The sequence below is a fragment of the Pinus tabuliformis genome, chromosome X, assembly GCF_031772625.1.
Source record: "Pinus tabuliformis cultivar Carrire ecotype Pingquan chromosome X, CPIR1, whole genome shotgun sequence".
Taxonomy (NCBI): Eukaryota; Viridiplantae; Streptophyta; class Pinopsida; order Pinales; family Pinaceae; genus Pinus; species Pinus tabuliformis.
The window spans coordinates 1,669,178,464-1,669,196,180 of record NC_142308.1 but is presented as its reverse complement, the minus strand read 5'-3'; the positions used below and the strand labels follow the sequence as shown (position 1 = coordinate 1,669,196,180).

The 17,717-nt window shown below is 35.2% G+C and overlaps 1 protein-coding gene across 1 annotated transcript; it reads right to left on the bottom strand.

The window, feature by feature from the left end:
- Window positions 1-14,751: 14,751 nt before the first annotated feature.
- On the bottom strand, window positions 14,752-15,207 carry LOC149146428 (putative E3 ubiquitin-protein ligase ATL45). The gene has a single exon (XM_089452761.1). The coding sequence runs from the start codon at window positions 15,205-15,207 to the stop codon at window positions 14,752-14,754; it is 456 nt and encodes a 151-aa protein (XP_089308887.1).
- Between the last annotated feature and the right edge of the window lie 2,510 nt (window positions 15,208-17,717).

Below are 17,717 nucleotides of genomic sequence, written 5' to 3'. Positions count from 1 at the left end.
TGATCAATCACCTGCAAGTGATGACCCTGATGATGCTGACCATGGCACATTTTTGAGTCGGTGACCTGTTCCATCCATTTGCAGTATGAAAAACTTGTAATGATGGTCAAACAACCTGTTATGAACATGGCAATTCATTTCTTCCCATGAAGAACCATGAGTTAGTGATTCATAATCATATTTGAAAACAATCTCTACTGGATATTCTTCAATACCATCAATACATATTAATAATCTATTTTGCAGAATAACATGGACAATCAAAGATGTTTTTGACATCAAACTAGCTATACTTTCTTGATTCCTATTTACTAAGTGAACTTGTTGCCATAAACCCATCAAACTGTAAGGTGAAAATTGTTGCAACTTAGTTTGTCTTTGAAAGTATTGAATTAGTTCTTGATTTGTTTGAATCACTTTTTCTTCACTCATTAAAGTATGTTTCCATTGATTAGCACTTTCCCCTGATGCATTAGTTCCCATTAGATACTTTGACACTACTTTAGAAAAGGCTTTGATATGAAAACAAATAGGCTTCCTCTCCACTTGAAAAGAGGTTTCCAAACTATTTGAAACATGAAATGGTGACACAATACAAGAGAAATTGAACACTAACTTTCCCCAATATTGACCTGTATCCTTGTATTTTGTTAATTTCCAAACTTGGACTGAATTGATTCATTCTAACATTAGGAAGAGGAGCTTTAGGCACAAACTGTAATTCATGTGGTATTCCCTGCTTATGAGTAAGATGTTTGGTTTTACATAAAACTGGAATAGTTTCTATCTCTTTAATCAAACTATCTTTAAGCTGCGTCTCATAACTTGAACAAACATCATGTCGATTGTTATGTTGTTCCTTTACACACATGATTACAAATCTCTTATTTGAACTTATTAATTGCTTCATCTGATTAGAAACAACTAAATTCAAGTGATTTTTATTTTGATGTGCCCTGACAATAAATTCAACCCCATCTTTCTTAAGGTGATATTTATGCTCTCTCCTGTAAAATACTGCATCACGATCATAAAGATAAGGACTTCCTAAGACAACTCCACATATGTCTACTAGAACCACATCTAATTCCACTTCATCAATGTAATTAGTTGTAATGGAAAATCTTAATCGGCACTATTTGGTGACTTTTATCTGAGTTGATTTATTTAGCCATCCTAATGGGTAAGGTCTTAAATAATTCTGTGTTTCCAAACCCAAACTTTTAACTAAATATTCAGATATTAAATTCACCTGTGATCCACTGTAAAACATTGTATCTATCTTTGTATGCTTAGAATTTATCCTTATGTTAAACAATTCAACTCTTTTATCCTCATTTGAAGGATTTATGCTTGATGAAGATGCAATAGTTTTCGAACTTGAACCAGTGTCAGAAGTTTTACCTGTCGTAACCATAACAGTTATCCTCCTTTCATTACCTCAATTTGAACCTAGATCTTGCTGGACTGTTGCAATTGCCTTCTTTTCATCCTTCTCCTTAAGGAACTTTTTGGGCTTAAGTTCTGGATGAAGTTTCCAACACCTAGATTCATCATGACCGATTCTCTGGCAATGAGAACAAGTAGGTCTTTCCTTCTGAGCTATCGCTGATTTCTTTCTCTTCGAATTGTTCTTCCCTTACTGTCATTGGAATCTTTGGTTTCCAACTCTTTGGATGATTGCGATGAAAAATTGAATGGTTTGCCACATGATTCAATATGTATGGCCTGAACACACACTTCATCAAAATCATCAGGATTAAACATCAATAATATATGCTGCAAATATGAATGTAAACTGCCGATGTATTTTAACAAAGTTTCACGTGTATCCAATGAAATACCAAGTGCCAATGCTTTCTTTCTGAATTCCTGAGTAAACTCCTGAACACTCTGCCCTTTACCTTGCCTCAAATGCTACCAATCAATAACGACTTGCTGCATGTATCTTAAAGGATAGAATTGTTTCCTAAGAGCTTTTAAAAACTTAGACCATGAAGAAATGACTTTTCCTTTACGCTTTACATCTATCTGAGTTTTACTTTCCCACCAGATTAAAGTTGTTCCCCACATTCTAAGTGTAGCTAACTAAATTTTCGTTTTATCGTTAGAGATGTTCTAAATACGACAATACACTTCTAACTGCTTAATCCAGTTATCTAACTTTTCAGGATTCGTTTCGCCATCATAAATAGGTAACTCAAATTTCATAACAAGTTTCAAAAGAGATGTTTTCTTAGGTTTCTTTTATGTTTTAGATTCTGCACTGGAAGAAGAAGAAGAAGAAGATGATGATAGAGATGATGGAGGTGAAGGTGGTTTATCAACCTTGCCTTTACCTTTGTCCTTCTTCGATGTCTTTGAAGAAGAAGCTGCATCTCTCGCCTTCTTGTCTTCGTATAGTTATCCCAACATCTGCTACATAGTCAAGAATGCTTGTTGAAACTGTTCATCACTAATCTTAGTTTTAGTGTTTTCACCTGCATCTGATCTTGTCATGGTCGACTTATGAATGACTCGTCGCTTTCTAATCTCTGGATCTATTAGCTCAAGGATTCCTTCTCCTCGTTGCAACTTTGACCTGGTTAACATTCAATGGAAAATTCTACAAATGCAACCTACTTTGATACCAAATTATATGATATGAAATGATCATAATTTAAAACTGATGTAGAATTGATTAACCATTATTGAATTGATTGTTAACTTAAAGTGCGGAAATCAAAGAAAACTGCTTGAGAAGAAGACTTTACGACAGTCGATTAAACATAAGAAAGATGCATAACAAAAGTGAAAATAGTAAAAACACAACGATACCAGACAACAAAGTTGATTACGGAGTTCGTCCCTGATGGATTACGTCTCTGGGTCCACTTTCAAGATGGGCGACCACTTTATTAGGATTGAAACCAAGGAGTTCGATTACACAGAGAATCGACCAGGCTGAATGTACATGCAGGCACTTCTGATCACTATCAAAAGGAATATCTCTGAACCAGCTTTCCAACGCCTGCCACGGTTCCCAATTCCGACTCTGGATGCCCCTGTTACACTGAAAACAAAACTGCCTATAACCTCCAGAATCTGCATACAAAAACCAAAATCTCCAATATTTTCTTCAATGAGCAAAACCTCATTTTAAAACCTTCTAGGTGCACTCGAACTTCCTTCAGAGAGTTTAGGAATGCATCAGTTGTTCCTTAGGGTTAATTTAGGGTTTTTTGGTTAATGGTTTAATGTCAAATGTGACATTCATCGCATAGGATTAATTGATTTATCAAAACTGCATTAAAACCCACATTTCAACCTTAATATAGCCCGAAAGCCATTAGCCATTAGCTAACTGGGCGGAGGATTGGTGACAGCAAATGTGTCTAAGCAGATATGCCCCGCGGTTAGTGAGCCGACGGTTTCGCTGCATGCTAATAGTTGACTGTGTGGTGAACTGCACTGTCACATGTCCAAGGTTTATAAAACCCCGACGGATAATACTCTGTCCGCTCAAATGGCAATGGTACGATAATTGCTAACTGCTAAGCTCTGTTCACATGCACCTTAACCCCTCGTGGTTCCGACGCTGTTACATCTGACGATTTAGAACTCGATGCAACGGTTTAATGCTATCTCCGCTCACATGCACACTCTACGGTTTAGAACCCCGCACGGTTAGAGATGGCGGTTAGGGCCTATTTTATGTATTTGCAATGTTTTGTTTGTAATTTGCATAGGCCGAGACTTAGGTTTTTAGGTTTTAACACATAGTTTTGCAATGTATCGAAGTTCGATAAGTATAGAGCTTTAGGGTTTAGGTCTATAGCTTGGGTTTTAATGGTTTTAATACATGGATTGGATAGGTTTAGGATTAGGGCTTAGGTATTTAGAGTATGGATTTAGGTTTAGGATTAGGTTTATTTACATCAAATGAGAAAACCCCTTTATAACTAAATGTCACAAAGTGACATTCAAACCTACATACCGATCATCGACACAATGTTACATTTGCGACGACAAGCCTTTGTCGACACCCAAATCCTGCGAAGCAGACGATAAACACGTCAACGTCCAAATCCTAGCGGAACTGACGACAACCACATGTCGACAAACAGGTACAAAACCATCACCATGAAAAACCATTGCCATCACTTGATCAACCATAAACATAATCAACACTGTCGAAACTGAGCGACATCGAATTGAATGCTGACGACGACACTGAATACTGACGATGAACCTGTGCAACTGATCTGACGAGATCCTCCTTGATCACTGGCGGATGTGCTAAATAAACTTGGTGGATTTACCAGCTTCGGAGTGAATAGGGGCAAATTATTCATGTGCAACTGCAAAAGGCAGTGCAACATCAAGGTGACATAATGATTGAAATCCTAGGCCCACTTGAAGGGGCTGTGTCCATTTGAGCTATGGAGAGCTATGTTATAGCTATGCCACGCATAGGGACGACTCTCATTCCATGTTCGTGGATGCTTAGAGTTGTACATACATAGTATGTTCACAATCATCTCGTTGACGACCTATGCCTGACCATCAGTGTGGGGGGGAATGCAATAGACTTGGTGAGCTTGGTGTCCAAAAATGACCAGAGGCTCGAGAAAAATGTGCATCAGAACCTGTTATCCCGATTTGATATAATGGTTTGAGGATCCTTGAAATTTACCCATACTCATTCAAAGAAGAGTTTAGCAGTGGCTTTTGTTGTGAACAATGTAAACTTTGAAATGGGAACTGATATTGTTACCCGTTTCGTAGAGATAGCAAAAAAGTGACCCGATTTTGAAAAGGGACGATGCAGAACACATATTTTTTTTAGAGCATAGTTTTTGACACTTTAATTTTTTTTATGTACATTATGTTTTAGAATGTTAATGATTTGCATGCTGCTTTAAAATGGTGGTGATTCTGCATCATGCCCTTTTTTCAAAAGACCTATTTTTTTACTTTAAATTTTCTAATGTATGAAATGTAAATAATTATTTTATAATTTTAACAATTTTTGACACTTTAAATTTATTAATGTATTAAGTGTGGATATTTTTTTTAAAAGTTCCATTTTTTACACTTTAAAATTTTTTATGTTAATTTTTTTTGACATAAAAAGACAAATATAAAAATATATATTAAAAAAAACAAAAAACACATAAAAATATATATATATATTAAAAAAAAAGAATTTAGAAAAAAAAAAACAAAATTTTAAAAAAACTAGTAAAAAATTTAAAAATTTACAAAAACAATAACAAAAACTAATATATATATTTATAAATATATTAAAAAACTAGATTTAAAAAAAATAGAAAATTAACAAAAAAATACTAAAATTAAAATTAAAAACATTTAAAAATATTAATATATATATATATATATTCAAATTAAAAAAAACAACCTTTAAAATTAAAAATTATATCTATTTTTGATTTAAAAAACATTTAAATTTTTTATAAAACTATATATATTTTATTAAAAAATACGTTAAAAAAAATAAAAAATTTATATATATATATTATTTTTAAAAACACACATATATTTAATTTTTTGTTTTAAAATAATTTTTTATTAAAAAAAAGTATGAGCATTTTATTTATTTTTAAAAAAACATTTAATATATTTTTTAAAATATAAATTTCATATTTAAAATATTAAAATAAATATTTTTTGTTCATAAAAATTATAATTGTTTTTTTTAAATAAATTTTTAAGCTAAAAAAATGCCAATGAAGCCGCCACCCGGCTATCCATGGGAACAGACAACAGCTAGGCGATTCCATGAATCCCAAATATTTTTTATCACACTACTCAGCCTAGATACATCGAAAAAAGATTTAGTGATCAATTTCCACATATCTCCTCTTCTATATATAAAAGTCACACAAAAAGCCAAGCCACACATTTACTTTAAAATAATTAAAAATATCAAAATAAAATAATTGAATGGGAATAAATGGTTAATACGAAATGATATTTTTAAGACAAAGTAATTATTTTGTCTTCAACAAATGTCTTAAATACTCGCTTCATGTAGTAGTGTTACTACTAAGAGATGCTTTTGAATATAAAAAACATTATTTTATTGCAATGATGAAAAGGTAGTTTGGCTCGACCAACGCTTTCAATAATTTTGATCGTTTTAGTATCATATTTTTTTAGTTTTTATGGGAGTACCTTTTTATTTATTTAATCATAGTAATTAAATTTGGTAAATTTCATAATTTTAAATAGTTATTTTTTTAATAAATGTTAAAAATGAAATATTATATTTTTTAAAAGTTTAAATTCATTATTAATATATAGGTTAATAAGTTATTTTTTTTTAATGAATAACATATAAGCTTATTAGAATTTTAAGTATTTTTATAAAAATATGGTCTAACATTTTAGAGCCATCTGCATACGTAATACTGTTAAGACTAGTATTTGCACTTTATGTTGTAAAGGAAACGGCGTAAGGTATAGAGTGGGGAAGAATAGGTAATCAAATCCGTCAAAATTAAGATTAAATTGATCTATTAATTTTTCATTTACATACACTAAAATCGCATGCAGTGTGGGATAAGAATCTCAAGTTATCATTCAGATAAATTTCTATAGTCCATGCTCTATTTTAAATATTTTACTCTTTTGTCATAACTGGAAGAATCTCAAGTTATCATTGAGATAAATATATGTCTATAGTACATACTTGTTATATATATATATATATATATATATATATATATATATATATATATATATATATATATATATATATATATATATATATATATATATATATATCTATATATATATGAATGAAGATCTCTGCTATGATTTATATTACTGTGGCAATGCCATTTTTCTCTCGCAAAGTTGCATCCATTGTTTTTTTTTAAGACATTAAAAAATCTAGCTGCTATGGTTTGTTATGATCGATGGGTTATCTTTCAGATTATATTGTACATGATGTTAGATATATTAAATCATTTTGAAATAAACACGAACATGCCGTTGGCATTGATTAGCGGCACCTGCTACAATAACTTATCTTCATCGAAAAAGAGGTTGATGTATCCAAAATGGAAAACTACAATTTCATAGCGGCTTAAGTGACTCCCTTGTTTCTTTAGTTACATAGACACATTATCTATATTTTCTCGTCGTTGCTCACTTAAAATCCCCTGCCCATGATGAAATAGCCTGTCCACACACCATTAGCACATGGATTAGGTTCATCATTTAGTATGGTGTAACGTCCCCCCACGTGAATAAATACAAAAATTCTTTTACCTATGAATACATTGCAAACATGGTAAATATATATAAATTTTTGTTTGGATTACGTTAAATGTTTATCCACATTGTAACGCTATTCCAAAGTCCGTTGGAAAATTAAATAACTGGGCATGACTATGGTGTATGGTAACAATAACCTAGGTTTTTTGAAGCATCAGAACCTGCTCCACTTCACACCATGCGACAGACACTCACCTTGGGATCCATGAAGATCCACAACAGATGGAAGCTTTGGGATTACCCCCAGATCAACGGTCAGGATCTAGGGCGACTGTTTGGATGGTGGAGATGCAGGGTAGGGCATTAGAGAGTAATTGCCTCCCCCTAGCTAGTCACCCAAACCCTCATTCTCATCCTCTGCCGCCGCAAATTTTTTCTCTGCAACTTCTACAGGGTTTAGTAGTTTCTCTCTTCAGGTTTTTTAATCATATCAATTCAGTTTACTTTTACGGTTCGAAACTTTGGTGAGAAAGACAATAGCGCTCATAGAACTCACAACAAGCCCTTATCCACTCGGTGAGCTCCATTTATCCTCTGCTCTTCATGCACAGTTCGATATAGTTGCTATCTCTGCTATCTCTGACATAACATCATGGGCTTTGTGGATAAGAAGGGAGGAAGTCAGGTGTTCCCTTGGCGGCAAGCTCCTGTGCCTTCACCCGGCTCATCTTTCGCCCATGGTGATTTGTACAGGTGACTTGTGGCTTAAGCATTGATGTAATTCCTTCATTATACATTCAGGATCTGTGTTTTTATTGTTTGATATTAATTTGTTGCTCCTCCGTGCAGGTGGAACTATCTTACCAGTACCCATCCGTCGGAACGGGCATCCTATGTTTTTTGAAGCGTTAGAACCTGCTCCACTTAACACCATGCGATAGACACTCATCTTGGGATCCATGAAGATCCACGGCAGATGGAAGCTTTGGGATTACCCCCACATCAGCAGTCAAGATCTAGGGTGACTTTTTGGATGGTGGAGATGCAAGGTAGGGCGTTAGAGAGTAATTTCCTCCCCCTACCTGGTCACCCAAACCTTCATTCTCATCCTCTTTCGCCGCAAATTTTTTCTCTGCAACTTCTACAGGGTTTAGTGGTTTTTCTCTTCAGATTTTTTAATCATATCACTTCAGTTTACTTTTAAGGTTCAAAGCTTTGGAGAGAAAGACAATAGCGCTCATAGAACTCACAACAAGACCTTATCCATTGGGTGAGCTCCATTTTTCCTCTGCTCTTCATGCACAGTTCGATATAGTCTCTATCTCTGCTATCTTTGACATAAAATCATGGGCTTTGTTGATAAGTAGGGAGGAAGTCAGGTGTTCCCTTGGCGGCAAGCTCTTGTTCCTTCACTCGACTCATATTTCGGCCATGGTGATTTGTACAGGTGACTTGTGGCTTAAGCATTGCTGTAATTCCTTCGCTATACATTCATGATCTATGTTTTTATTGTTTGATATTAATTTATTGCTCCTCCGTGCAGGGGGAACTATCTTACCAGTACCCATTCGTCGGAACGAGCATGAATGGGTCACCACTAACCCAACACTGCGCTTATCTCCATGTAGACTCCCAGGTGTGGTTGTTCTTGAGACTGCCTGACGAGGGTTTTCAAATTAAGGTTTCTTTTTGTATTTTTGTAAATACCTAAAGGGTTATATGGCTCCTTAGAAGAAGCCGGTGTAAGTAGAAAGACACTCCATTTTATGGAAAGCCCATTGCGCTTATCTCCACGTAGACTCCCAGGTGTGGTCATTCTTGAGACTGCCTGACGAGGGTTTTCAAATTAAGGTTTCTTTTTGTATTTTTGTAAATCCCTAAAGGGTTATATGACTCCTTAGAAGAAGCCAGTGTAAGTAGAAAGACACTCCATTTTATGGAAAGCCCATAAGCTTGTTTTCCAGTATTCTGGGTTTCTAAATAACCTTATATGACCTGCTTTCATATTATAAAAATTGTAATCTTGTTTCTTAAATCTCGAATTCTATTGAGGAAACTTATTTCAATCTTTTGATGAACGTTTTGTCTTTTGTAAGAAACTATGTCAGCCGTGATTGTGAACTTTTTAAAATGGTTAATTCTTAATTTTGCTATTATGGTTCTCCAGTTAATTAGATAATTTTCACTCAGTAACGTGAATTTTCGTAGAAGAATTCTGTGTACTTTTGTGTGCTTAAATTAGAGTTCCTATGCACTGTCTATGCGCTTACAATTTTGTTTTTACAATGGCATGCCTCTGAGAATAGGGATTGTTCCCGATATGTTGTTTCAACCACTGGTCTGGAACCAACCCCAAACTCTGACCTGGTATACCAAGCTTCTATTTTTATTTTTTTCAATACGTATATAAATACACTATTACAAAGCTAGCATTCTACACTCTGACACTTTGTGCATAGTTTGCTTATCAACTTTTTTAACACTGCTCTGTTTATTGGTATTATCCGGTTATTAGTTTCTCAGCAAGCAGCGCAGTGGTGTTATCCATCATGCCCTGCTGTTAGAATATCCAGTTCTGTGTTTTACCTATAATATTTGACTTCTACAAGAAAAACCATAGTCATGACTTTGTCTATAACCATTTTACTGCTATTTTCTTCATAACAATTACACAGTCATGTAATTTCTACAGGAAATTAACACAATTTTGCCATGTATTTTTGTCCATAAAATTTTACTGTTATTTTCTTCAGAAATATAACACATTCATGCAATTCCTACAGGAAATTAACACAAATTTTCTCTATTTACGAAGTTACAAGTACTTATCTATTCTCGAAGTGGTCCACCATAAGATTACAGAAAGGAGGATGTTCCTCCCAACCTAAGAGACCCAGAGAATGTTCCTCCCAACCTAAGAGAACCAGACTCACCCCTGGTACTCCCCCGAGCCAAATATGAACCAGACTCACCCCCAGTACTCCCCCGAGCCAAATATGTGCTTAAAACAACGAGACTGACTTGTCTTCATGTTTTCCTCAAATCTGGTTTTCCTCTTCATGTCGTGTAGACTCTACAAAACCAAAATAGCAATGCCCCCCTTTCCTCTCTTTTTGCCTCAGGTTCCCAATATGCCCTCCCAGTTTCCCAATACCCTTTTGGCCTCCTAGGTTTTTTTTTTCTCCTAGAGAGAGGAATCAAGTAGCTAATTGCCAACCATTAATTGTCTTAACTGTTTGAGCACCAACCCTTAACTGTCTTAACTGTTTGAGCACCAGAATCTTGTCTCACATTTATTTATTTATATACATAACAATCATTACTTCCAATGAGTCTTTTACTGTAGTTAAAAAAAAATTACTACGAATTATCCCCCTAACTGAGTGATATTACATATGGCAAGGACAGAAGTGTTTCAAGAAGAAATATATATAAATTACAACAATGAACATGGCATACTAGATGATGGATCAACACGAATAAAAAATAAGATTGTGAATAAATGAAAGAATGTGTTAATCCATAGTATAATGACAACAACATCCCATACACACAGCTACAGTAATTAATTACTAGTGTTTAATATTAAATAACCTTGATCAATAGATTGAAAGACTAACGAGAATATCTCAGTGGCGGGGTTATCGGTTGAATTTTCTGTGAAGATGCCAGGCGCCCGCAACATATGATTCTTATCTGCAAATAGAGGAGCAAATTTGCTTTAGATTTAGATCCCATAACAATGTTTTTTAATAGATCAAAAGTGCTGAATAACTGAAATTTCTTATAATATTGACAATAATAAAAAAAAAGGATGTTTGTAAACAAAAAAATATATGCAATTACGCTGGCACAAATGAGCGAGTGGGAAAACCTGCAGTGAGGGATCGAATCGCGCTAGCAATACTGAGAAATAGAATGGCAAGGACAAGTAAAACGAGTATCCTGTGCTGTCTGTTTGTATCAGCCATTTCCATTGGGCTCTTCACAGAAGGATCTAGGAAAATATGGGCGCTCCAATGCGATTTCCACAAGCGGCCGAGATTTCAAAATGAGAACAATCTTTGAGTCGCAGGAACCGAGAAGCTTATCCATGGACGGAACATGCTTCTTCATTAACCGTGTTTTCTGTTATTCATAACTTATTTCAGTTTTGGATCAACGATCAAAATTCGTTCAATCGTTTAACACCACAAATCCACAATGAACAATAGGACATGGCGGCGACTGGGGCAATTCATTTCAAAGGGAAACGCCTTATGGCGCAATTATACGAAGTTTTTGAACTTCAAAATTGATTACATTTCAGGTTCAATAAAGTTTGAAATAATAAATAAAAAAATTATTCCAAACCTTAGCCTGATTATAAATATAAAGATTAACGATAACATTAATAAACTTAGTGATCCATTAACTCTTTATTTTTGTAACACGTTAGGGATGATTACTTTTGCTATTACCATATCAACAAACCCGTAATTGCAAATGAAAAAAATCTATTTAAACAATGCATATTGATTTGTATAAAGATAAACACATCTCACAGTGACAAATTCCTCACATTTTTAACGAGTGATATAATTTTATTCTATATTAATTTACAGTGGCTTGTGACCTTAATTAAATAAATCTCAAGGATTTCTTTGATGACAATTATGTCTATAATTTTGGTAACCATAGGTTGATATGCTTTCAAACTGTCTGGAACAATGCCGCCCTTTCCATTAATAGTATACTCAAACACAGGTTGCCCTTCTGGCCAAATAACATATCTATCACTTAACACTGCCTTTCAGGCAAAATAACATATCTATCACCTAACACTGCCTTTCAAGCAAAATAACATATGTATTCAAGTCGATGATTTCGCTAGATTCATAAGCTCTAGCTTGATGAATCTGCACTCCTAGAGCATCCGATTTGCTGGGCATAATGTTGTTTTCCACCTTTTTACTGATAAAAATCGATGTTCTATTAATTAAGTGGCTCTCCAGGTAAGATACCTAGAGAGTGCCCAAGCACTTCACACATATACACTGTATACAATCAGGAGAACAACTTAGTATATATAGGCTTTCTCACAATCAGGGTGGTTTCAACCACTCCCTAGATAGTAGGATCTGAGACCTAATCTTAGAGTCTCAATCCTATCCTTAGACAACTAACTATATCTTTCTCCATTAATTCTAACACTCCCCCTTAATGGAGAAAGGGTACTGAACAATAACAAATGCCTGCTGGTCTAGCCTTAGCTAGGCTTACAAATAAAACATGACAAACTTGGTATTAGACATTTTCATTTTTGTCTTCTTCCAGCTGAGCCCATACTTGTTCATCTTGAGTTGAGGCTTCATCTTCACTTTCCTTGCCATGAGGTAGTGATGTATCTTCACCTCATTTCTTCCCCAGTGAAGGAAAACTTGAATTCTTATTCTTCCCCTTCCCAGAATTATGGCAGGCTAGATAGGAGAATTTTCCTTCTCACTATTTCCGGTGTCAACCATTTGAATGCCAACGATGATGTCTTCACCATTCATTACTACAACTTCTGTGTTGACTTCATAAAGACATGGTGTTTCAAGCCATGCTTCAAGAAACTTCAATTCTTTTACTTTTTCCTTGTTGTTGTTGGTAACATCTGCACACACAGAAATATTAATGAGATCATCACAATTTAAATTTTCTCCAACTTTGTTTTCTTCTGCCACATCTTTGCAATCGACTTCATTTGGCTCGTCCCATTGATCTTCAACACTTTGTTCCTCTTCACACCCTTCTTGAAGATTAGCTTGTGAATCTTGCACAACAGACTGTGCCTCTTGATTCTCGTGGTCATCAACAGAACCACATTGTTTTTCTGAAATTTCTTTTGACTCGAATATACTACCCATGTTAATGCCAAATGTCCACATGAGAAAAAGATCATCTTCAGAATTAAAAATATCTTCAAATAAAGACATGTTGTTAAAGTCCAGCTTATCTCGCTTCGGGATTCCTTTTCGACTCCACACGGTCCTCTAATGAGCTCCAACAACCCCGTTACCACACAGGCGGGAAACTTCTCCCTTTGGCAGCTCTTCAATTGTAGAACCTTGTAGACTGTGGCTTCTGTGCCACACAGGTCTTAGTGCCCTCGGCTTTGGTGATGAGCGACTAAACGACCTCTCACAAGCTGGAAACGTTATCAATATCTAATTCTGATGCACATATTTCTGAAGATGGGTTTAAATCAGCAAAAAATTTCGCATTTTCTGTGACATATAATAATTTAGAAGAAAATTTTCCAAATTGTTTTTCAAATCTCCACAACCTGCACCTTCTAGGTTACTCAAAACAATAAAATTTCCAGAACAAATATGCTAGATGACGTTGACAACAATACGGGATAGAATATGAGAATCTAGATTATGAAGGTAAATGCATGTCGCTCAACGTAGGGTTGACATACAAATACACTTCCTTCCAGTATGCAGTTCTCACTATAAGAGGCTCTACGTCTCCATTGCCAAATCTCTACAATCATAGGCTCTCTCCTCCTCCTATGAACTGATCTTCTTCAAAGGCACTCGACAACCATAAGCCTCAACTCACACCAGTCGGTGCTCCGTATCAACAATTCCAACTGATAAAATCGCTCTGGTGCACCCAACTCACTTCTACTAACACCAACAATATCATGACAAAGGGCGACCGACAAACTTGTTCACAAGCACACTTACAGCGGATTCTATGACACCGATCTGGAACAATACTTGCAAGAGTAGGGAAAATCTGAAGTGATTATAATGGGAGTGGCGACGAATCTGTGCTGTGAGACAACGGCCAGGGATGCCTTTAATCGAGGGTTTAGGGTTTTCTTCTCCACCGATGCAACTACTACAACAAATGAGGTTTTCCATGAGTCGACGCTCAAGAATATCGCTTATGGCTAATGGTAGATCGGAAATACCCGCACTTACTCCAGGTATTCCTCCTCAGTAGTCCGCAACAACTTGATTGGTTCTACACGCTCACCGCATCAATCCGTAGAACAAGCATTCACTCAGGCTTGTGGACCAAACGACAACCACCTCACAACAATCCACAACAAACTACGTCGGTGTGAGTTAGCACCATAAACTCGTGAAGGGCTTCGTGTATGTACACCTAAAATCTGTGAAGACTGACAAAATAAAATAAGTGTGTAGTTTCACAGTGGGGTCGGCACGCTTATGCACCTAAAACATGCGACGCCTTCGCCTCAGTCGCGCTCTCCACTCGGCTTACAGGATGGACAATCCTAAAGCTTTGATACCATGATAAAAATCGACTTTATTAGCTAAATGACTCTTCGGGTGAGATACCTGGAGAGTGCCCAAGCACTACACACAATACTACAATTATTCAATCAGGAGAACAACCTAGTATATATAGGCTTTCTCACAATCAGGGTGGTTTCAACCACTCCCTAGATAGTAGGATCCGAGACCTAATCTTAGAGTCTCAATCCTATCTTTAGACAACTAACTATATCTTTCTCCATTAATTCTAACATTTACAGCTAGGGTCAACAACATAATGCCTACGAGTACGACATGAAGAATGAGATCGAATCCATTTATCTACACATTCCATGTGAAAGCCATGGTTGCAGATAGGCAAGATTGTCACACCATCTCCTTCCATGAATTCTGTGAAGCGAATAGCACAATCCGTTGCAAGCCTTGACATTGATTTGCCATAGATGATGGAGGGGGGTGCTTTTATGGATTTCGCCTTCATACTGGTATTAGCTCGTCTAGTGGCCATGTAATCGTGGCATGGCCTCCAAATGTAGTCCCATGGAACGATTATAGCCAGTCCCGCGAGAAATATCACTGTGCACGGCAATGCAAGAAGACCAACTGTCATACGTTCAGTCATATGGGGACTAACCATCGCTTGTGGACTTTTGAATGATAGCTCTACTGGCGCTAGCATATCAGTTGCGGCATCTAAAACCATTCTCCTCTTAGTAATCAAAAGAGCACCGAAATCCTTCAAAGTTTGTTGCTTAATGGACCATAAAAGACTTGTCAGATAACGATTTCATATAACACTCACTCTGTCACTGCAAGCAGCTGCGCCACCCAGGGTCGCGCCCCCACGAGCGGCCGGGCGGTGGTTGGGTGATTCCTGGAATCGCCCCGCTGCTAGATTGAGCCCTTTTTTTTAAATAAAAAATTAATTTTGATTTTTTTTAATTATATATATATATATATATATATATATATATATATATATATATTTCTAAAATACATTTTTTTGAAATTTTTTAAATATATATATTTTTAATCAAAATTATATAATTATATCTATATATATGTTTTAATCAAAATTATAATTATAATTATATATATATCTATATATATATATATATATATATATATATTTTAATCAAAATTATATATATATATAAATATTTTTCTTGTTTCAAATAAAAAATATATTGGTTTTTTTATAAATTTGTTTAGATTTGAGAATATGTATGTTGTTTAAAATTTTAAATGGTTTTTTTTTTTTCAATATTTTTTTAGGTTTTTTTTTTTAATGTTTTTAATGTTAATTTTAGTAGTTATTTATTTATTTATTTTTCTATTTTTCTATTTTTTAAATCTAATTTGTTTTATTTTTTTTAGTTTTTGTACGTCTTTTAAAATTTTTCTATTTTTTACTTTCTTAATTTTATAGTTATTTTAAGTTTTGTTTTTTTTTTCCCAAATATTTTTATGGTTTACCAGATTAAAAAAAAATGTTTTTTTTTTTTTTAATATGTTTTTCTTATTATTTAATTTTTTATATTTTTTTTAGTTTTTTAATTAATTTGTTTTTTTTTTTTTTTTTACATTTTTATGATTGATTTTTTTTGTTAATTTTTATTTTATGTTTGCTTTTTTGTATATTTGATTTTTGATTTTATGTTTTGTTTTTAATATATATTTTAATTTATGTTTTGCTATTTTTTTCAACTTTTTATTTTTATTTTTTTCATTGTTTTAATTTTTGTTTTAATTTTCAATTTTATGTTTTCACTATTCTTTTGAAATTTTAACGTTTTTCGGAGTCATGATAAAATCTTTTACACCATTATTTCAAAATGTTCTAATTTTTTTTTTTTTTTAACAATTTCGATTGCTGTCTGTATTCAAAAAAAGGTAGGGAGTCTAAGCTCCGATATTACATGAGTTGGGCTCATAGGATGAGCTTTCAACTGTTTTACAATTAAGAATTCAACTGAATTGCTTTCATTTTTGGTTTCAACTTGAGGGGCACTAACACAGGTATAGATTCGGGCAAACTGATACAAAAGTAAGCAGATTTTACATGTCATCTAAACTTTGCTTTTGAGACTGATCTATCGAGCAATGGAGTCCTCCGGGCAGCTGTCTGCTTCTGCAATCTTAGCGCTAGAGATACTGGAGCTGTCGTTGATCTTTTCCATGAGAAGAAGGAAAACAGTCTTTGTTAACGCAGATGAGATAGTTGAAAAAGGGAGTGCAAGCCAACAGAGAGAGGGCGAGCGAGGATGGAGAGGGGAGTTGAGTTTTGGGATAAGGAAGACGCGACTCAGGATATATAACCGACATGCTGAGAGGGATGTAGGTCTCGATCAAATGAAAGGAGGTTGGGTAGTCACGGATTTTACGAGAGCTGCAAGATTTTAAGGGGATAGTGGGCTCAACAAGGAGGTTTGAGAGGATTTCCGGTGGCAAATGACAGAGAGACTCAGAGTTGTTGTAAATTTGATCAGAATACGCCTTGTAAAAAACACAGGTCCTTGGATAAGGTGAATTTGAGCTAATCATGAAAATCATGGAAGAAATTGGTACGAGTCCTCGTTAGTGCAGAGTAGACTTCCTTTTGGTCGAATGCAAGCTTGATTGGCATGTTTGTCAGCTTCCTGGTTAATAGAATGGAGGATATGTTAGAGTTGAAAGTCCTGTGCTTGGTTGATCCAGACTTGACATCTGCTAATGGTTTGCTACAAGAAGATATTAGAGGCTGCCCTCTTGCTAGTCACTAAATTTATAATGATGGCAGAATCGCCGAAGATCATGGCTTTCTGGATTCCCTGAGCCTGTAATTGCAGAATACCTTGGTAGAGAGCCAGAGCCTCAGCTCTGTTGTTTGAAAGAATCCATAGTCCCCATTCAAAGGATACTAAGAGCTCACCATTGGGATTGAAGATGACGCCCCCTGCTCCCGCCGCTCCCGGGTTAGATTTGGAGGGGCCGTCAAAGAACAAGGAGTGGGTGTTGCATGAGAGGAGCTAGTTGTTGAAGTCATCCTGTTTTAATCGAATTTTCCATCTATGGCTGTGAGTGCTGCCCAGGTTGCTGTAGGTTTTCATAGCTGGAAGGATGCTAAGCCTGTCTATCATGGTCCCTTTGAATTCTTTTTCCTTTGTCCAAAGACTTGTAATATCCACTTTTTTTGTGATCTTGGATGAGATTGTTTCAATTGCCAAGCTTTTG